At 31.8% G+C, this 23841-nt stretch overlaps 2 protein-coding genes across 3 annotated transcripts in view; one reads left to right on the plus strand and one right to left on the minus strand.

Annotated features, from left to right (window-relative positions):
• The window catches only part of LOC106467960 (syntaxin-like), an 81390-nt gene extending 70327 nt beyond the window's left edge, over window positions 1–11063 (minus strand). The window contains exons 1-2 of one of the 2 annotated variants that reach the window (XM_013928350.2): window positions 10800–11060; window positions 7188–7265 (exon numbers count right to left, since the gene is read on the minus strand). In XM_013928350.2, the coding sequence (XP_013783804.1) occupies window positions 7188–7265; window positions 10800–10832 (111 nt within the window). In that variant the 5' untranslated portion in view covers window positions 10833–11060. Of the gene's footprint in view, window positions 1–7187; window positions 7266–10799 lie in introns of both variants that reach the window. The other variant, XM_022396204.1, reaches the window with a different exon arrangement.
• A 30-nt stretch (window positions 11064–11093) lies between these two features.
• LOC106467962 (vacuolar protein sorting-associated protein 37A-like) lies at window positions 11094–23828 on the plus strand. The gene is made up of 6 exons (XM_013928351.2): window positions 11094–11260; window positions 15194–15332; window positions 15704–15875; window positions 20358–20440; window positions 22027–22174; window positions 22962–23828. The coding sequence occupies exons 2-6, from the start codon at window positions 15195–15197 to the stop codon at window positions 23024–23026; spliced, it is 606 nt and encodes a 201-aa protein (XP_013783805.1). The 5' UTR covers window positions 11094–11260; window position 15194; the 3' UTR covers window positions 23027–23828.
• Window positions 23829–23841: the final 13 nt, after the last annotated feature.

The following is a 23841-nucleotide window of genomic DNA, read 5'->3' on the forward strand; positions in this document are numbered from 1 at the left end:
TGACTAGCTGCCTTCCCTCTAGTCTTACACTGCTAAATTAGGGACGGCTAGCGCAGATAGCCCTCGTGTAGCTTTGCGCGAAATTCAAACCAAACAAACAATCCTAGTGGCTATTGTGGTCTGTGTATATATAAATAGGTTAACTTCTGAAATGGAAAACAAAGTGGTTTTTTCTAGAAGGTTTAAAAAAATCGCAGTGCTACTGGAGGGGTTTGATTATATTTACAAGAGATATGCAAGACCTTTTCTTTTATTCCCGAATTTAATTTTCGAATTTCAACGTTTCGATTATATACACAAAAAAACACTTTCGTCAAAATACTACCAATGGTAGCTTTATAATGTTAAACTATATTTCGCCCAGTTCCTCACAAGAACTTGTTACGTCAAGACACCACACGAACAATTCTGCTTTATAAACACATTTATACAGATAGCTACAGGTGTAGGTAGGGTTTCTTTCATTAAGTATCATTTGGTATAACCTAATAGTTACACCCCACTATCCGTTAGTAAACAAGTAGCCAAATAGTTGGCGGTGGGTAGTGTTGACTAGCTTCCTTCCCTTTAGTCTTTCACTGCTAATATTAGGGGCGACAATTTGGAGAAGGGATGGACGCCACCAGGTAAATCCGTCCGATAATCACCGATGAGACATCTGCATCTGAGGTGCTCCAGTGGTCACAAGTAAACTGGAGACTCGAAAAAAAATCATTGAACAGTTACATTTTACTCTTTACGGTTATATTGACATGAATATAGCATCGACTTTTCCACCAGTTTTAATACTTTTTATTAGTTTAGTCATATCTACTGTCTTTATTATATCTTACAATCGAAAATGTGTTCTCAAGAACGCCGCCACAAAGAGCAACATTCATATTATTCTCCATCATTGGGCTTCGGTCAATATTTTGGACCAGGGAGGGTCTGGTTTAGCGTAGACCTCTTCTTCCCTAAGAATTGTTATTTTGTTTGCACGCTTATTGAATCCCAGGTAACAACCCTTGTTACGTTGTTGTTGTTGCATTACTCATAGTATGTTAATATTTGTCCATTGTATGCAGTTTTAATCAACATACCCTTTTCGTGTTATGTTCAATTCGTGGGGTAATATTAACTCGTATATTTTCACTAGCTCCACTTATGTATGATCACACTATTAATCTCTGTTCACAATACAGTTCCGCTTAGCAGTCATATACACACACACACATAATCGTATTTTTACATACAAAACCCTTTTAAAATAGAGCTACGTTTGTGTATAGGATTCAGTTCGACTGGCACTTGTTTGGCCTGTAAGACTCTTATTTGAACTAGCCGTCCCTAATTTAGGACAAAAAACTAGAGGGAAGGCCAACTCTTTTGCTACTCTTTACCAACGAATTGTGGGATTGACTGTCACAATATAACGCCCCCATGGCTGAAAGAGGATTCGAACCCGTGACCCGCAGATTGCGCCTTAAACACCTGGCCATGCCGATCCCATTATTATATGGCTTAAAGTAATATTTTGTATTTCTGTCAAAATTTAAATTCGACTAATATGTAAGTCTAGTTCAATACAGTGATGAAAATAAGGTAATTTTTACAAGGTGAAAAACTTGGGTTTATCTTTTCTTACAACATCAAACGTCGGAAGATTAATTATTTTTAACACGAGTGATAAGGATTTCACCGATAAAATTCTGTAAGTTATTAAAATCAATACATTCCCGTTATTCGGTTTTTTAAACCACCCATTTTACAAGAGACGAAAAATCCATTTAGAATCACAAGTTGTCTGGAAAAGATTTACGTTTAAATGATTTCCAATATAAAAGATACGATAAATTTGATGCGCCCTTTTTCGTCCCGTTTATTATATATACAAGAGCCGGGAAGCACCATCCATCAGAAACCGGTTGGATCATTGGTTACTTCCATTTTCTACTTACACAGAGTTCGTTGTTATTTGCCCTCATAAATTATTGCGTAGTTTTTTTGTTTGGCTTTGTTAGCAGGTTTTACACACGCAGAACGCTGAACTTTAAAAAGGTTTCGCATGACTTTTGTAAGCCTTTTTAACAAAAGCGATTTTAAGGTTTTTATTATTTTAATCGTTAAGTAAATAAACTAAAGAGGGAACACTACTTACAACGAACTTCAGATGATGATCTTGTTTGGTAAGCTCAACATGATGCTTGATAAAACGTCTTACGTGAATAATAGTTTAATCGATAGTTTAAAAACACACAGACATAAGAGAGGGCGGTTTAGGGAAAACCGTTCACGTATAAAAAACGACGAACATTTTTTTTTTAATTTTGATAAACATAATAGGCTATTCACACTCAATCACAATCTGTGTCTTTCAATTGATACTCTCCTCCCGGTGACTAAGTGATAAGCCTAAATCGGGTTTCGTTACCCGCGGTGGGCAGAGCACAGACAGCCCATTATTTACCTTTTTGCCTAACAACAAACAAGCAACTGATGGTATATGTTCCGCCTTCTTGCTGTTAAAGCGCGATTAAACTCCGGAAAAAAATCTAATACGTTACTTCTGGTATGTCCGGCATGGAAGTAGATATATTTCATAAATCACTACGGTTTGTTCGTTTGTTTTGAATTTCGCGCAAAGCTACACGAGGGCTATCTGCTCTAGCCGTCCCTAATTTAGCAATTTAAGACTAGAGGGAAGGCAGCTAGTTATCACCACCCACCACCAACTCTTGGGCTACTCTTTTACCAACGAATAGTGGGATTGACCGCACATTATAACGCCCCCACGGCTGAAAGGGCGAGCATGTTTGGTGTGACGGGGATTCGAACACACACATTCAGTACGGAGACGAGGTATTCTGTACGATCTTTCTCAATACGTACAAGTGCACATTTTTCAGATATACAGTTTGTGTACCCTTTTATAAACTTGTCCATACGTAAATTACTTATCAAATGGGCACGAAAGTGAAGTTTCAGCTTTGAATATTAATAATAAAACAGATCAAAAAAGGCAACAATTTTCGGTGGTCTCGTATGCTGCTCTTTCACTATTAAGAAATGCAATCTGGAAAGCTAACTCTTTAGTTCTGAGAAAATATTAACAAAATCTGATTTACCTGTTATTATAAACACGTGTGTGAATTTCAACACACGCTAACCAATCAGCGAGTTGAAAATGTATGTAAAACAATACGATATTCCAGAATTATTTGTGTTACGTATACACTAATCCTTGGCAAGCATCTTGTAACCAACCCATGTGATGAACACTTCTGCAGTCATACCTGTATAGTTTACGAATAATACACACGCAAATGTACAAGGTTATCCAGTTAGGCCTAACATTTGTGATTTAAAAAAATCACCTATAGTTGCGGAAATATTTTTTTACACTAATCTTGATTTCAAATCAGTGTTGCGTGTGTAAAAATAGCATTTCAGAGCCATCTTTTATTTGCCACGAGCCCTTCGTCGAACATCTGCAGTTTAACGTTGTTTTTTTTATCAGAGAAAAATACTACGCCATATTGGTTTCCACTACTCGCCAAATTTCAGCGTTTAAACCGTATAACTTATCCAGTTGTTTAAAACATGAAAGCAATGTGGTCAGTGTCTTAGTCAATACTCAGTTAGTTGTCTGAAATGTTGGACTTTTCTTTCGCCTTTGGTTTATTTTCACGGTTTAACACGTGTCACACACACCTGAAACCAATTTACTCATTGTATAAACAGAGAGGAAACATGTTCATTACCAATTAGTACTTCGATAAAACTTTCTGTTATGAAATTTAGCTATCTTTGCTCTTAAATACAAATCCCTCTTATAGTTTCTCATAGTCGTAATGAAGATTTATATATCTTTAGAGTATAGAACGGCTACATACTGAAAAAGATGATCCCCTAAGTCCGGTCTTCATTTAGATAAATGACCTTACAACTTTTGTAAGGCATGCGTGACTTCGTGCTTCTGCGTCTGTTGCTAAAGGTGGCGACTAGCGACATGCACGCATTGTCATATAGAATATTCATATCAATCATATACTATTATCTAATTACAAATAATAAGAGCGGACATTTGTAGTATGTGTAGCCAAATATCCGAAGAACGTTGAATATAATGGGAACACCAAGAAATTTTGATTTCACAAACAAAAAACCTTCTATGATTTTTTATTTTTATTTGGGCCATCCTTAATTAACTGTCTCGCGGTATGTCGCATTTGGGAATGTTAACAGACAACCAAACACAGTATCGATTCATTTCGCGGATGCGTTATTGTGTTTTAATTTTTTGTGCATACATAGATACATAACGAAAACTAAACATATACGGCTTATATATGAACTTAGTGAAGCTCGAGCTGTAATATATTAAACACTTCACATACGGTCATAGAGAGCTAAAACAAAGTCAACTATAATACATCAATCATCACGTATACGGTCATAGTGAGCCCAAACAAAGTCAACTATAATACATCAATCATCACGTATACGGTCATAGTGAGCTAAAACAAAGTCAACTATAATAAAATCAATCATCACGTATACGGTCATAGTGAGCTAAAACAAAGTCAACTATAATACATCAATCATCACGTATACGGTCATACTGTGGTAAAAGATGTCAACTATGGTATGTTACTAACTACACACGTCATATATTGTCATACCTAGGTAAGATATCTCAACTGTATAGTGTAGTGAAGACTTTTTTTGTATATTTCATATCGGTGTTTGCATTAAAACCGCTCACCATGATGAATCAAACAATCTTCACATGAGTTGCAATTTCCTTCAGTTCATGGTTAACTACGACTTCAGTTCGTATCTATTTAGTCATGCAGATACTGTTATAACGCTGTGTAAAGTTTTATAAAAATGGTAAACAAATTCAAATCATATTTTACTAATAAACTTTTAAAGTTTGGATAATAACGTATGTACGTTAATTACCGTCCGTATTCACCTGACATTGGCAAGTTTTACAATACGCAGACAGCTTGAAAATTAGCAAGATAAAATCGCAAATTCATTGTTTTTAAAACACGTTTCTTACAACCAAGTTCCATTTCTCTGCATTAATACCCCATGAAATTGAGTTATTACTTTCTTAGGCGTTACGCTGTCCACAGAACTAGTACCACGTGTAACTTGCTTCCGTTTTCGGAGTGAAATGCAATTGAAATAACGGTTTAATTCCGTGAGAATTAGAACGTGTTTCTATTAAAGCAACTATAATTACAATACGTTACTCATGAAAATAATAAATTAGCATAACTTAATCAAATGAATCGGCATATTTAGTTTGAACAAAAGTAAATAAACGTAATATTAATAACATTCGCTAGTTTTTATAACACCAAAAAAATAGTTTTCTGATATATATATATATATATATTCATTACAATACCTATTTGTGCTAATATACATCACAATACAGTGGGGTCTTTCTATTGAAGCCCAGACAAGAAAGACGTACAGTCAATGGTCATTCCATTGGTTTAAATATTTAAGAAATATTTTTACAAATTGTGAAAATGTATTTCTATAAAGAACCTTTTTTTTTTACTTTATTGAAATAATTCTATCATAAGCTTTGCAATCCGTTAATTATAGACATACTAAGCACTAGTGCAAGTGTCCAGCTTTTCCAACGTGGAAATCCACTTTTTAGTGTCATAAGCACTCAGATTTATTGCTGAGCCACCAGGGGGCACATTAAAACTTAATATGTCTCTCTACAAATTTACTTAAGTTACAAGAGATCAGAATGACATTTAATATGATAGATTTGGGATGCTAAGGAAAGAACATATGAGGTACTTATTTTCTACAACACCATTAACAAATATACTAAAAAAATCCTTGTGCAACGAGGCAATATCCACTATTTTAAACCTCAGATTGCCTACTTCATGTTATACCACCATTCAGAACTGGTGGGTTCCAAAACTACATCATATTGGGTAATTCCATGTTACTTCCTATTACAACACTCAGTGCAGAACTGATCAAACAAATTGGACAAAACAATCCATTGTCTACCTTAAATACATATGGATTCCTATGTGATTCTTAATATAAATTTTTTTTCTTTCCATCATACACCTTCACTTGTGTATACTGATGTGGCAGTTAAAGCACCATCACATGCATAACCTGACAACCTTTTGTTATTTTTGGGAGCCAAAGATAAAGGATAGCCACTGTGACAGGCGAGGGAAAGTGAATTCTGACTAAGAGTCTTGAGCATCTGGAAGATGATGTTAGATCCATGGTTAGACTTGCCTTGTAAATTAGCCTAATTATTATAGGTCCAGTGATGTAAACAAGAATCTATTTTCTTCTTTTGAGACATAGGTTAGACAAGAAAATCATTGTTTTTAAAATATTATTTCTTGTTGATCTTTAAATGGTATACCACCTGAAAAACGTTATGTGTCAGAATTAAATTTCCCATCACACTCATAAGCTTTTTCTTGTTTTCCCGTATAAACACTCGACTTTAAATCTCTTGTAAAGCACTTGTGGTTCTGTAATTCTACTGTAACACAAAACAAAGGCCTGTAAGACACAATAGAACTTTAATCAAATTAAACACAAGAAACTAGAAACATATGATGATTTAAAATCTGATTTGATTAATAAGATATATTCTGAACTTTTGCATTGGAAAATATATTTAACAACAGAATGAAAGGAAATTAGAGTAGCATCCATACAAAATGCTAAGTTTTTATACAGCAGCTCTGAATTCAACTGGAGCTTGCTTGGACTTCTAGAAGTTGATGCACATCAAGTATGTGTCATGTTTTCATTTCAAGATATATATATATATATATATATTGTGTCATTGAATATTTTTAAAAGTAGCTAAGCCTGTATTTATAGGTTTGTGACAGGAGATACTCCAAAAACTGCTAAACAAAGCATTAAATGAAGGAGATATAAACCAATCACTGGAAAAGATTAAAGATGTTATGTGTAGAAACAATTTTTCATAAAAACTAAGAGCTCTTTCAACAGTTTCTGGTAGCTTTTTTTTTAAAGTAGTTTCACTAACTTGGATTGACTGTTCCATAAATGAGTTATACAATACATTTTGCACGGAAGGAGAAAAAAATGCAATAAAACTATACAAAAGTAGCAAACTAGTGAATAGGATAAGTCCATGTAAACATTTTTGTATTTACCTCTTGGAAGAATTCATCCATATACCCTCCACCCCTAACATCTTCAACAGCAACAGCAACATCATCATCCCCTTGAGACTGAAAAAACAAAAGCTTTATTAATGTAAAAATTGAATATGTAAACATTGTCATTGTCATGATATAAAAGACTGTTTGGTTTAGATATTAGTGATTAATTTATATTTGTGAGTGAATATTTTATTATTGTTTAGTTTTTGTTGTAATAAGAGTTAGAAGCAGACGATTGTAGGAAGTATTGTTAATAATTCATTGACGTCGAGAATATAGAAGGTAGACAGATGATTAGGTAATAAAGATATAAATAGCATCAGATGAGCGGGAAGCAGGAGACAGATAATAGCAAAAGAGAATAAAGTTGGTGTGAAGTTAAGTACCATAGATGTGATAGGCCTAATGCTTGACATAGGCCGAATGTTTAATATGTTAGTATGAAACTAACAGTAGAAAAGAAGATAAGAAAAATAATTTTATTCCGTGAAAGCGTGGTTCTAAAGTAATCGAATCAGCCTGAGTGCACTTTGACAAAAAGAACAGAGGATCTTCATAAGGAAGAAGACCAAACAATTATGGTAACTCGTGCCACAATTGTATGCGAATCACAGCGAATACTACTGTTCTAGAAATAGAGAAGATAGTTCGGCTTGTCAACTGAAATCATAATATAATTGAATAGGCCTAAGTGGATATTTGACAAGAAGGAGAGAACTATATATAAATAGTGTTTATGATATGTCCATAATACCTATAGTGTTGAAGAATTTATCGTACATACGTTAACTTGTTCTGAATTTATATATTATTTCGAAAACAAGTGAAGCGCGTACTGTTTATTCATCGTTGAATTTATCGCTAACAAGTCACAGACACTTACTGTAGAAGAATCCTAAGCCCAACAACAACATAGTATACATTTATACTATTAAGAAATACAAGTAAAAGCCTTTTTATTTTGACAATTGATAAATTTTAAAATTCTGACAGCCATGTTTATTTCTGATTGCTAACTACAAAATATCTACAGTTATGTTTATCAACTTTCAATATTCTTCTTTCATATTTATTTATCCATTTTTTATCATCACACAGACTACTTATTTTATGCTTTATGTATATTTATAGTATATGCAAAAATGTATTGAATTGTTTAGTGCTCTATTCTGTCTATAAACATTTACTTTCTACTAAGTAATTATATAATTCATGATAATTTCATGTTTGGTTTGTTCCCAAAAGGCTTACAAAGACATCACAAATAGAAAGATGTTGGCATAATGTAATTGAACAATTAATAATGTGCAGATGGTATCACTGTTCATATACAGAATTTTAATAATCATATATTTTAGAACATTGTTAAAGCATGCTTTAGTTATATACAACGCAATGATATAAAAAGATACTGCATGAGTGTTTGATATTCTTCAGGTTCATGTTTGATATTAATCTAAGGTTCTAATGATGTCCACTAATAAAAAAAAGCTATTTAAATTTCACATTATTAATATACATTGTATACTATATTTACTCTTCCTATGGGTGGAGCAAGTTAAAACATGTAAACATTATTTATCAGGCATGTCTGTGGCTAAAGTACATTTCATGTCTAGTTATTGAATGTTTTCCATCCTTACATTGGTGTAAAGCAGTCAAGCCTAACATAACTGAAAGACTGATAAATATTTTTTTTTCTTTTTTGAGTTAAGTTCTTAAATGAAACATAACTAGTTAAAGAAACATCATATATTTCTTTAAATAAGAACTTCCAGGATTTATTATATCTTAAAAATAAATGACTTTATCTTTTAATTTCAAACTGACCTTACAGCCTTTTCAAATATGATCAGAGAGAAAAAAAATGAGAAACAACATAGTCAACTTGCATACTGACTGCTAAATTTCCACATGTTGATCTTATAAATTAAATAAACAAAGACTGAAAAGCTCCCCATTCAACAAGCATTGAAAACACTACCACTAATCCATACTTACAAACATCAAGGCAGTTCAATAATATTTAATGCAATTTAATTTTCTATTTTGTGATTATCAACTTAAAGTTATCTCTAGGTTTATACAGCTTATGTTTATTAATTCTGTCACCCTAATATTCTCTTCTACTACATTATTACAAAAAAAAATATTTCACAAGTTTATAAATTAAACAACAAGCAGTTCACTATAGTCTGTCTAGATCTTTGTTTTAGAAAGATTATACTTATTACTTTAAACATTTTATCCCCTACATCCTATCTCCCCCCATCATACAACTCAAATGGACCTACTACAGATAGCTTATCCAAGCCCTTAACAATTTTAAATATCTCAAAGGAATCACCTCTAATTCTTTGCCTCTCCACACAAAAAATATAGAAATTTAATTAAATCTTTATATCTCAAGTTTATAAACCCAAGAATAACTCTATTACATCTCCTTTACACTCTATCCATCACCTCAGTGTTGTTTATATAACATGGGAACTAAAACTGATGAATACAATATTCTAAAATTACTATTTATCAGTATCTTATAGAATATAATAATAGTCTTCTCATTCTTAAATTGAAAAGTTCTATATAAAACATTGGAACACTATTAATCCTTTTTACCAGATCTTAACCACAAGTTTCAAGATTTTATCAATAATCACACCTAAGTCCATATGACTTAAGTTTCTCACACAATAGAAGTATTCCAAATCACAAGCACATTTTTATTTTTCAATGTTTAAATGCGTTCTTGCTAACTAAATCCTAACTTCAAAAACCATTTTTAAGAATATTAAAAACTGCAATGTGACAAATGGTCATAATAAAGTTGCCCCTAAACCATAAAAAACCCAGAATTATGCCCATTTTTCAAATGACAATGTTGTTCTTTACTGCCAAAAACATTTCTTTTTGCCACTAGTATAGAAATCTAACTGTATAATTCACTCTCTGTTTGGCATCTATCCAAACCTTTAGTCACTGTAATTTATAGTGTAAAGCTGGGAAAACCAAGTTTAAAACGTAAGTTATCTCACTTATGTCACGCAATAAAAATTTAAATTATACGAGTCTTAATTCCACTTCTGTCTATTGTACATTACAGCAAATGAATCAAAGGATAATAGAAATTCAGATGATTATCTAGCCTGCTGTGATAAGCTACCAAGCTAAAAATCGAAGTATCTAAGTTATATTTATAAAGAAAAGTGTTGTATAATATTAACCGTAGAACGTGGGGGTCAATTATATAGCATTAGATTAAATTTCTTATCTCGACGAAATTAGCAATTTTGATTCTTGTTGAAAAAACAGAAAATACAAATTGGTACAGCTAATAAGCTACGAAGTCAATTACATCACTTAGTTAGTTCAAATGTATAGTTTATATTACAAAAATGAATATAGTAACACACAATTTACAGTTATGTTAGGCTGAACTGAAATCTTACATTAGAACCTATTGTAATTCACTCTTAAAAATGTACCCTAACTTAAGTTAGCTAGTACTAACAGTAACAGTTGATTGTAGGTAACACTGAACGGACGCTATGCCGGTAGAACGAAAATAATTACATGCAACTTGCAAGCTCAGATTGTCCTTACCGCTTTCAACGCTGCCAATCGATCCTTCGTCATTCTGAACTGAAGTCAGTGTTAAAAATTATCTTCTCAAACTAAAGTATTATTTGTTTAAGTTTCTTGTAATAAATAAACTTTCTTTTCGCACATTATGCGTTCAAGCTATCCGAAAGCAACATCTATGTTTCATGGAACTTATAAGCCTACGAATTGATTAAACTTAACTATCACTCTGTCTCTGTATCACAACCTAAGTGAAGTCCAAATCTGGCGACCTCTATAATGTATCTATTTTCCAACACTAGAGGGCACAAACAACTGATTAGTTTTGGTTAGACTATCTTTGACAACCAACTTTACGAATATGAGAAAGTTGATCCAGTTCATTTAATGTCACTTTGCTTGTTATGTAAGCCAAATTCTACTCAAAATTAAGTAAACTGAAGTGGCTCCGATACATAATAACATATCGACTATTATCAAAGGTAAGAGTAAAGCAAGGTCACGTTCGAAACGTAGTTTGACTCGTACTTGTACTACGAGTCGTAGACATAGTGTTACTATTTAATTTAGTAGCAGAAACCACTAGACTTAGATTAGAAGTAGAAATAAGTTTCTGCTCCTTATTTCGTAGTGCATATCCCGAAACGTAGTTTACTTATAGTGCGTGCTTTTACATGATAATGTTATTTTATCATGTTTAACTAAAATTATGCACATTAACAGGTATCTGGGCGTAAATGAACATGTTGAAAATGTAATTAACTTGTTTAATTTCAAATTTGTTTCTGATGTATGTTTTTTAAGGTTAAGTTACCTAAAATATAGGCAAATGTGTAAAAAAAAATTGTTTATAAAATTCTGAAAATGAGAGACCTACTGTCATAGTGACATGTTGTATTACTCGGTAATACTAATAGTGCATGATATAGAATCAAATGGTCCAACAGTTGAATCAATAGATTTTATTAATACAAAAAAACTTGGTAAGTTTTGCTAAGTGAGCTAATCATTAAAAAAGTTTTTTGTATGTTAGAAATATGTGTAGTGAAGATTGAGGATAATTTGGGTTCCTCATCTTAGGAAGAACATTGAATTGTTGGAAAGGGTTTAGATCTCTGAAACTGTATTATCATGGGAAAAAAAAAGCATTAGAGGGGACCTGATTGATGTGTTTAAGATTGTTAAGGGAAATTATAGTGTCAATACATCTTTTTTTGTTTGTATTTAGTGGTGGGAATGGTAGGATTAGGGAACACAAATATACATTTTGGCAGGGTAGGAGTAATGTTCAGCTAAAACAGCTCAGTTTTTATAACAGGATAGTTGGCTTTTGAAATTGGTTGCCTTTAGATGTGGTGGAAGCAGTTAATGGGAGTTTAAGGAAAATCTTGATAAATATGTGAATGATAGGGCTGGCTTTGAGTGTTTTATTTTCATTTTAATGATTACTTTAGTGGATGGGAGGGTCCTTAAATTATATGTATATATAAAAAAAAGCCCCAAGTCTTTGGCTGAATGTTCAGAAGTGGTGTAGAAAGAAAATAGGGTTCTGTAATTCAAGGACAAACATTAAAAGCTCAGAAGCAGAAAAGTTATTTCATTGCACAAAACTCTGGTAAGACCTTGTTCTTTTTCAGAACTATATTCAGTTTTTAGTACCTTTGCTATAGGAATATAATTTTAACTTGCTTGGAAAAGGTTAGAGGTGATATAGATTAGCAAAATAATTCCTAGTTTGAAGAAGGATCCAAAGATAACGTAAGAATAACAAAGGGCCATTTGATCATTTTAGATTGTCCTTTAACACCCACATTTGAGTAAATATGGGGTTGAACCCACCCTTTTATTTTTAAAAAATCATAAATTTCTTGTTTAAACTGGTGTAAAGTCCTGTCTCCACTACTGCCAACCAGTGTTTCTGAAGTGTTAGAGATGGACTGGTTCAGGTTTTTAAAATTGTTATGGGCTTGGATAAACTGCCTGTGGAAGTTTCTTTAAAATGGTAGAAGGATAAACATGAGGATGAAATTTTAAACGTTAAAGGAAATATATATATATATATAAGCTTTAGAAGCAGAGGTCCAGACTGGTTATTAGAGAAATTTTTCCCTGTTAGAGTTTTTAAATCATGGAATGATTTGATGTGTGCTGGTAGTGTGAACTTCATGTATTTATTGGATAGTTCTCATGATTGTGAAGGATGATATTTAGTCTGGACTGGTTTCTTATTCAAGTGACATCAATGGGCTAAATAGCTTTCTGCCATCTAGTCTTTTCTTATCTTTCTATCATTCATACATTTTACTACCTTTCCTCCTGATAAAACCCCTGAAATAAAGAAGTGGAAACTTGACTATGACCTTCATAGTTTATATATTTGTTGGTCAAAGCTTTGTAATGCTTGTGAATGTTTTTTTGATGTTAATTAACATAATATATCGACAACGAGGGACCATTTGGCCCTTCAAGGTTGCCCTGGTAGCACACCCACCCTTGAGAAGAAGTAAAAACTTAAATCCACCATTTATTTTTCAAGAAATTATTGATTCTATTGTCAAAATCAAACTCTTGTAAAAGGCCAACTTTCACTACTGCTAACGGACACTCATTCCATAAGCCAATCATCCTGTTAGACAATAAAAAACCTACATGGAAACTAGCATGTTTTATATATATATTTATGTTCTCTTGTCTTCAGTAATCAGGGGGCTTTTATGCTATTTATTCCTATGACAATCTTCAATTAGATCACCTCTTACTCTTTTTTCTCTCAAGAGAAGATACGACATTCCTTAAAGATAAACCTTCTTTTCTTGAGATCTAGCAGCCCTCCTTGATAAGGTAAAACCAAATCTAATTATCTACTAAATGTTCATTTATATGTTCAGTGCAAATGAAGGCTTATGATGCTAAAAACTGGGTTTTGATAACTGTGATGAGTACAGCACTGATAGCCTGTTGTGTTGCTTTGTGTATAACTACAAACATTTATGAGCATAGGCTGAATGACCACTTGTTTGCATTTCAGATCACACTACTGATTGTCAGATAAAAAATAAGGTGCATCAGTTATATCTATTCCCTTTATAATCTTTAATAGTTCAATCAGATTCCCTCTGATTTCATTAATTTACTAATTATTCCCCTCCTTCAATACAATTAAAATAAATAAGAAAAGGCAATGGTCCAAGTGCTGACCTGTGAGGCAGTGTTGATTTTCATTAAATTCCATCAATAACAACCTTTTGGTTTCCCTCATCCAACCACCCTATAATCTAGTTAACTAGTATTTCCCCAACCCCTACTGATGTGATTTTCTTATCTAATCTTCTATGTGGTACCATATCAAAAGCTTTTGAAAGTACACCAGGTCCATACCCTTTTCATTGTCTTAAGTAACAAGTTACATTCTTAGGAAGTTAATGGGTTAATAATCTAGATCTCCCTTTGCCTTTTTTATTGGTTGTTATATATCACAAAATGATTCTGTGAGGCTTCTTAACGAGTAATTTTATGTTTTGCCTATTAAAAACTAGTCTTACTTGTGTAATGTAAAATAGTATGATGTAATCTATAAACTTCATCAGCAGTAAACATTTGGTAATTTTAAGTTTAAGTCATACGATGTTTGAAGTTTAGAATAGATACTTGTATAAGAAGTCTCCTCAGTAAGTTCAGACGTTTTTTGACTGCTGTATATTCTTTACAAGAGTAGAAAAAATACTTTTTACATTTGTAATTTAGTATACTTTGCATTGTTAAGCTTATTAGAATATTTCTTGCCAAATTCATGATTGTAAGTACTGATAATAAGTTTACTTATGTAGAGCATTTAAATTTGAAATAAAATTCTAAGTTAATGATGGTACATGTATTTTGACAGAGAGGGAAAAAAAGATAATTATTGGGTTTTTTTTCAGTGTTAATTTTCAAGTTTTTATTCAGGAAACAACAAATAAGATGGAAATATGGATCCTTGTGGTTTTTAATAAACCTTTAAAATTTTATTTTTGTGAATATGATGTACATGATTTTAAAGTAAATGTTTGTTATCTTTACGTGTTAATGTGTTGTTTTTTAATTTATATGATGCTTGTCAAATATTGTCCTTCAAATGTTATGTTACTTGTATGTTACACCAATTTTCATCTGAAAATAACTTTACGAAGATGAGCCTGAGCCATCACAAAATGTGTTTTGAAACTATCATAATGACATGAAATGTAACCTAGCTTGTAAAATTAGGCTAAGTTTTATTCAGTGGGATAGATTGGTGTTTCTGTGTAGTAACCTAACCATTTGATCTAGCATGTTTTTTCCTAAATTGATTATATGTTTATTATATTCTCAGTATGTGCTGTACTCTCCAAACATTTTTCATTACTAATTCTTTTTTGGAACTTTTGTATGTATAGCATGTCCTATCACATCAATGAGGTCAATCCTGATTATATGGCAGTTTCAAGTCTACTACAAGATACCAACACTGAAGAACTTAAGCGACTTCTAAGTGAAGATCAAGAATTGAATAAAATCGTTAGAAATTTACAACAGGTAACTGAATTGATGTGCTAATTCTGTTAAGAGTAGATGCACTTATGTGTAGTTTTAGTTTAGGGAAAAAATATCACTTTTAATGTAATTTCATCTCTCTATAAATGTTTATCATTGAGATTCAGAAGGTTGGTATTAAAGATGAAAGTAGTACAATGTACAGACTGCTGTACTCGTGAAATGAAACAAAGTGCAAGATGATGGAACATCGTTCACTCAGGTAAAGATTTTACCCCACAATCCAAAACCAAATATACTTACACTTATTTTCTCTTCCGGATGACAGCATTTGAAATTTTGAATTAGTTTTAATTATTAGAGAAGGACTAAGCAAAATATTTTTAATAGTTGTGTAATTTTAATTTACTCAGGTAAAGAATATTGAGGCAGAGAGGGAAATATTGTTAGCCAGTAACAAAAGTCTTGCCGAGTTCAATTTGAATCAAGAACCTGTTTTGCTCAAAGCTCGTGAAGGATTGTCCCAAGTATATTTAGAAGCCATGGATTTGAAAAAAGAAGTGGAGGAGAATAAACAGAAATATGGTTAGTATGTGCAAAAAGTTCTGTAATAATGAAGATTATCAGTGGCCATACTTATTATACTAGTAAGGACTAGCCAGTTAAGGGAAGTATAGAGAATATTATAAAGTTTTATCTTTGTGTGTTTAAGGTTATGTGAACAATGCTATATATTTTAAAGTTTTATCTTTGTGTGTTTTGTTTTCTTGGTTTAAAAAAAGGATTTGTTAGATCTTGCCATTTCTGGAACCCACTAATATGTCTTTTTTTTTATGTGCAAAATTGCACAATGATCTATCTGCACTGTGCCCACTGCTGGAGTCAAACCCCAAAATTTAGGGTTTAAAGCCCTCAAGCTTACTGCTAAGCCTCCAGAAAGCCTTGGGATTGCTAATAGATAGGATAATGCTACTGATTGTAACCTAAGATCTAGAGAAGCTTTTCAAAATTGTAACATTAAATTAATTGGCTATATGTAAGCATAATATCATATCACACTATAAACATAAACTTTATTTATCAACTTAAAGTATTAGCTTTTGGGCCTTGAACTTAACTTTTGATGGTACAATTGGTGGCTATTTTTTCCCACCAGCAAATTTGTGACTGATTGTAGCAACAACATTATTATTCTCTGAAATTAACTGTATCCGTGCCATTATTATTATGTGAATTAAATGCTAATAAATATATAAATATCAATTTATATGTATAAATCTTCCTTGTCATATTTTCTTTTTTGAACAGCTTAATTACATGTGACAGTGTTTTTATTTTAACTATTTCACAAAAGTTAAAAGATGCATCTGAATCAACAAAGTCTACAGGACCACGCTGCTGATTGACCACCTTATACTAAAAAAAAGTACATTATTTTTAAAAATTACAGTTTAAATTCTAAAAGCTGACTAAGCATTAGAAAGTAGTAGTCCTAACAGTTGTGTTAATCGTAAATAAATGACAATAAATGTGGGTGAAAAATATTTGCAATGTACATAATTTCTGTTGCCTCGAATAAGCAACCACTTGGGAATGGTATTTCTAAACATGCCGCTAGCAAACTGCACTACAGAGTCCAGTTAATATGAGTCTAACTGCTGACTCACATGCTACCTGACTTGGCAACTGATCAGATCAGTAAAAGGTGTGGTCTTACTATCCCTAGTTTCTGATACTTAGTCTGGGTTATGCCGTTGAGTTATTATGGGAGATTGCACGACTAGCATGTCACTGGAAAGTGAAACAAACTTGCTTATCACTATAAAAATAACCTTCTGTACTCAGAATCTTGAAATACACAGACAATTTAAATGCATATATCACAGGTATTTGACAGTAAGAACTTCCTTCTGAAATGTGTACTAGTGGTTCTAAGTTCTGCTAGCAAAACTGTAACAATATGCAGCAATTTACGAGTTTGCTAGTACTAGTTTTGAGCCCTGACTTTTAGAACATTTTACATATAATTAAATTGGGTATATATGCTTCATTCAGTTTATTGAAGTGAAACTTTTATTTCATTCCATTTTTATAATTATTTTGAGTATGAATGAAAGCTGTTTGAAATATTTCTTTACATTTGAAATCTCCAGCATTATATTTAAAATTCAGTTCCCGTTATAAATGAATGTTTTTCTCCAAACGAATACTTTAAAAATATTATACAGTTATTGATCAGAATAATATAGAAATGGTTGAAAAGATTTGCCCAATATTTTCTATGTAACTGTAGGCATATTTTAAGGTTCTTTAATACGAATTGGTAACACATCTTGAAGAAAGTCTTCGATAGTCAGTGTTCTTCAGCTAATAATGTACCATTTACAAGTGTTTATTACTGAAAGAAATATAAAAAGAAAATATTTTAAGGTTCTACTACATGCGATTGATAACCAGTGTGGCCTCTTGTGTTACCAAGAAATATTAATAAGCATTGTTTGGTGAGAAAGGATTATTTAAAGACACTTGACTCCCAATGTTTTTAAAGTATTTTTCTACAAGTATGTTTTTCTTATTATACTTACAACTACATTTTTAATATAGTTGTCATTTAGTTCTGTTTCTGTTTTTCAAAGTCAACCCAACAAACCTAAAATGTTTAGTATTTTATTTTTGATCTGTTGCAACTTGAAGTATATGATAAAAAAATAAAAGTAGGTGTATATGCAACTTAGGCCAAATAAGTAACTTCTAAGTTACTAATCACATTTATCAACAACTTTTCTGTTTCTTGCATGTTTTTTTTTTTCCAACTGGCAAATTTTTTTCCATTACACTTTAATCATCATGAAGCAGATAAGTTATTATTGAGCACGCATTCTTACATTAAATCAAATCCTGTTAATTAACTTTAATCCATTGATCTGAGATTACTTTATCTGTGGCTGTTTAATTCCAAACATTATAATTACAACAATATGCAAGAACTGAAAAATAATGGTTGAGAGTGATAGTTTACCCTTACGCATAAGTGATGCCATCACTGTGCTATAATTTTATGAAAATACCGCTGATTAATTATTAATAGTATAAATGTATAATTTCTTGAAATTATCTCTTCTAAAATGTAAATAGTTAGAAAACAACAACACAAATATATCTTCTTTAAATGTAAAAGTTTTTTCAATATTTAGTCAGATCCGTTACACTTGTCACTATTTCATACTTTCTGATAATTTTCTTTTCGCTGTATTCAAAATCATTATGCTTCATATCATAACAAGCTTGAAGTCATGATAGTTAGCGCTTAGCATGTAACACCCAACATTATCTGCTTTAGCTGTTGACATATCGTAATTTATAGATAGCAGCATATTAAAGATCTACTCTAACCTTTTATCATAGTACAGTGCATCAAAGTAGCTTGCTGTAAACAAAATTCAGTATCCAAAGTAACAATAATAGAATGGAAAAAAAAAAGTTAGGTTGAACCTTGCATTTAGAATCTTGTTATGACTTTAGTCTTTTTGTGTTTTGATATGGATGTCATGTTATAAATGCTGGTGAAGGTTATATTATAGCTTTATCAAATTACAACTTTTTAAGGTTCTTGGAAGAACATTCTTGTTTTACTTAGGTTATTGTCAAAAGATTAATCAATCTTATTTTGGTAACCTTCATAGGTTATTGTCAAAAGATTAATCAGTCTTATTTTGGTAACCTTCATAGAATATTGTCCAAATATTAATCAGTCTTCTTTTGGCAACCTGTATATGCTATTGTCAAAAGATTAATCAGTCTTCTTTTGGTAACCTTCATAGGTTATTGTCAAAAGATTGATCAGTGTTATTTGGCAACCTTCATAGGATATTATCCAAAGATTAAATGATCTTCTTTTGGTAACCTTCATAGGTTATTGTCAAAAGATTAATCAGTCTTCTTTTGGTAACCTTCATATGATATTATCCAAAGATTAAACGGTCTTTTGGTAACCTTCATAGGATACTGTCCAAAGATTAAGCAGTATTCTTTTGGTAACATTCATAGGATATTGTCCAAAGATTAATCAGTCTTTTTTTTTGGTAACCTTCATAGGATATTGTCCAAAGATTGATCAGTTTCATTTCGGTAACCTTCATAAGATATTGTCAAAAGATTGACCAGTTTCATTTCGGTAACCTTCATAAGATATTGTCCAAAGATTGACCAGTTTCATTTTAGCAACCTTCATAGGATTTTGTCCAAAGATTGACCAGTTTCATTTTGGTAACCTTCATAGGATATTGTCTAAATATTAATCAGTCTGATTTTAGCAATCTTCATTTGTAGCCTTAGCATTAAACTTGTACATTGTATTTGATACCACAACATTGATTTTTTGAGTAAATAAGCTTTTATGATTAATCATTTATAACATTACCAAAAGGAAAACAAAAGCAGTTACTTTCATTTTACAGTAACCTGTGTGTATGTGTCAGTGGTCTGCTCAACTGAATTATTAAGATTTGTTCACAGAGGGACATCTGCAACTAGGTTTAGTTAGAATTGTATGCAATTGGAAGTTTTCCTTTCATATGTCAAATGTTACTTTACATTAACAATAAATTTTCATGTTTTGCAATAATAACTGTTAAATTTTGTGATATGACATTTCTTTGGATTGGATAGACATGAACTTTTAGCTTCTACGTAAATTCTTTGTTCTAAATCAAACTGTATGTAAATCAAACACAACAATCAAGCCATTTACATTGCTATTGGTGGGTATAACTACACCCTTTGACTAACAAACAACACTGTCTGTGGTGTGTAATGTAAAGAAATAGCTTATAATTCTAAATGCAATTTTTTACTTTTACTAACAACCTTGTTGTTTGCAGTAAGTGATGCATTATTTACAAACTGAAGACATTTTATTTTGTAATTTATAATTGAATAATTCCAGTAGTATTTTTTTTTTAATTTATTGTCTCTTACTGGTAATTTACTTCAGGTTTGTGTAACCAAATCCACTCCCTGTCTGTTACTGAATTTAAACAATCCCCCACACTTTCTGATTTATTGCAGACGAAATGAGCAAGCAAGAGTCACTAGACACAGTTTTGGCCATTCTTCAGACTTCAGCAGCCCAATCAGAAGAAGAAACAGAGGCATGTGTTAGCTAGAGTGAATCAAAATATTGTGTTTACTAATTCAGACAAAACAAGTGAAAGTAGTAGGTTAATGATATGTTTAAATCTTGAAGTGCCAAAGTAGGCATCAGTAGTAGGCTAATGATATGTTTAATCCTGACAGTTCCAAAGTAGCAATCAGTTGTAAGTGACTGATATGTTTAACTTTGACAGTATCAAAGTAGGAATCAGTAGTGAGTTAATGATATGTTTAACCCTGACAGTACCAAAGTAGGCTTTTAAACATATCATTAACCCACTACTGAAGCCTACTTTGGTACTGTCAGGGTTAAACATATCATTAACCCACTACTGTCCTGACAGTACCAAAGTAGGCTTCAGTAGTGGGTTAATGATATGTTTAATCCTGACAGTACCAAAGTAAGCATCAGTAGTAGGTTAATAATATGTTTAATCCTGACAGTACCAAAGTAGCAATCAGTTGTAAGTGACTGATATGTTTAACTTTGACAGTACCAAAGTAAGAATCAGTAGTAGGTTAATGATATGTTTAACCCTGACAGTACCAAAATAGGGATCAAGTGCTGTGTGTAAATAAAAATTAAGTTATTTGATAAAGGCTGTAAAAAAGTTAGTGGCAGGAATCAAATATAGCAAGTTTATAACCTATGTTCTTTGGCAGTAATTTTTTAAGAAATAAAACCAAGTGGTACAAGAGATAGAACTAGGAGTCAAATACAATGTGTATATTCAGAAATCAAAAACATTGCATATATAACATTTTCCTCAAACCAGAAAGTACAAGAGATAAGAAGTAAGAGTCAAATACAATGTGTGTATATATAGAAGTCAAGTACAATGTGTATATAGCTAACATTCATAAAATCAGACAGTACAAGAGATAGAGCTAAATGTCAAATACAATGTTTATATAACAGTGTGTATATAGAAGTCAACCACAATGTGTACATAACCTTCATTCATCAAACCAAACAACACGAGAGAAAGGTAAGAGTAAAATACAATATGTATAACAGATTCATTTTTCAAATCAGGTGATGAAGAGGAAGAGCAATGAGTGAATTATGTATAAGTTATGTATCTTGAAGTAAACGGCAAAGGAGTTAAAAGTAGGAATTAAATATAGTGTTTATAATTTTTATATCTTCGACTATACATTAACAGAGATAGATAGCGAGTATGTTTAGAAGTGTATTTTTCAAACATATACAAGATTAAAATATTTTGAACTAATGGTTCATTACATTTATGTGACTTGTATGCATTGCAAAGATAAAATTAGCCTAATATTCTATTGTGGTTTCTGGTTTTTCTGTTATCCCAGGTGGCTAAAATTTTAGTGAGACTTTTATAGTTTTTAGAAGTTAAAATATTATTGTTTTGTTTAGATTTTTTTGCCTTAGGCATTGAAGAAAAAAGAAATTAAAGAACTAAAAAACATATAAAAGTTTTAGGTCATGCAACATTACAATTTTTAAAAAAAACAAATTAGACGTTTACAAATTATTCAGGTGAGTCATAGAATTTTACAATTTATAAGAGAAATAACTGGTGAAATATAATAAATATTTTATCCTTCTCAGAAAATGGCTGATGACTTGAAAAGAGGAGACTTACTTGTGGAAGATTTTATTGAAAAGTTTATGGAGAAACGGAAAGTTACACATTTACTTAGAGTGAAAGCTGAAAAAATGGCTGAACTTCTTTCTAAGAAGAGAAACATGACTTTCAGTTAATAAAAACCCTTCATGTAGCATGATCATATGTAAAACACATCTTAGTTTGTAATAATGTATATATTTATTGTTTTTCTTTGAGTCAGCTGCATTACTAAGGAGCTAATAGGAACTGTTTTTTTTTAGCAGAACATTTGTAATATGAAAGTGTTGGAATATTTTGTTGATAATTGGGTTTGTTTTAGATTAAGGTCAGAATTAAAGAGTATTGTTGGACCAGAATGTCATTATATATATATAAATGTTTCTTCTAGAAATGCAAATTTAAAGCTAATACCAACAGTTCAGCATTTGTATTTCTCAGGAGGGAGCTTAATTCTGTCGCAACTTTCGTAGGGATAGTATTGTATGGTGTAAGCTAGGTAATCCATGACATCATTCTGTCTAGCAACTTGCCAGAACTTGTAGGCCTAACTTGTCCATAACAGCAGCTAGCTATGGTTCAATGTTTTGCACCAAACTGCAACCATCAAAGCAAGAAGGATGCTTTTTATTGCTTTCTTTTGAACTCGAAATAATTTGTTGGTAAGTATATAACTTTGATAGATAGATGGAGTAATATTAATGTTGCTGTTATTACTGGCACTGTAGTACTACGCCAATTTTGTCTCATGCAGCATGCCCAACTAGGCCTTGTTCCTACTATATTACATTCTGTGTTTGAATCTGTGTCAAACTTTGTATCTAACTATAAATTAAATATAAAGTGTATTGTTATACATGTCTCGTGGCAGAATTTTATTTATGTTTAGTAACTTAGATTGTCTTGTCATGTCATTTAGATGAAAAGATGGAGAACCAAATCAGAATTCCTGTATGTGCGTGCATCTGTCATTTTGCGGAATAAAATAACAAAATAACTCCACAATATCTGGAAGAAGCAAATATGTTTTCCTTCTCGTGAAAAAAGAAAATGCAAAAAAACGTGTAAGATAATGGTATGCCTTGTAGTGTTTTCTTAATTGAATTGTACATTCAATATTCATATATATATGTATGAGCTTACAAGTATTGGTATAATTTATATACACTTGTAAACGGAAAGAAATATCCATTAAACAAAACAAATAATCAGTGTCATAACAAATATTCTTTGTATATAACCATAACACTGTAGACAATGTTAAGCAGAGTTTTTTCAGATCAGGCAATGAGAAAAATAGAACAGGATCTGGTTAGAAGTGCAAAAATTAGTTCATCAAAAATGGAAGTTCTAAACAGTCATGCTACTAATGTAAGAGAACACTTAGCATTGACATCACTGGATAAAATGAAGGATTAGTCCTTTTTATACTTGATTTAAAAGTGATAAACATTTTGTCATCTTGTTCAAGCTCGCACAGAGATTTATAATCAACTGTTATTATAAATGGAAAGTAGATTTTTTTCACAAATGTAAGATCCCTGATCTATGTGAATCTATTCAGGTGTGCCTAAACATGCTCTGCAATCAGCAGTAGACTGTGCTAAAATGTCGACCAATGAGTATATCTCAGCCCACTTAGTGAACTCGTGGATAATGACCAGCACATAATGATTACCCCATTCAGTCTTAGGGAGAACTAACAATTCTTTGCTGAATTCACCTTGTCTAGACCAGTCTTTTCTTGAGGCTGTAAATGTGATGCAGTGCTGGTATCAGGGCTGAACATTATGATTAAA

The sequence above is a fragment of the Limulus polyphemus genome, unplaced genomic scaffold (genome assembly GCF_000517525.1).
Source record: "Limulus polyphemus unplaced genomic scaffold, Limulus_polyphemus-2.1.2 Scaffold2812, whole genome shotgun sequence".
Taxonomy (NCBI): Eukaryota; Metazoa; Arthropoda; class Merostomata; order Xiphosura; family Limulidae; genus Limulus; species Limulus polyphemus.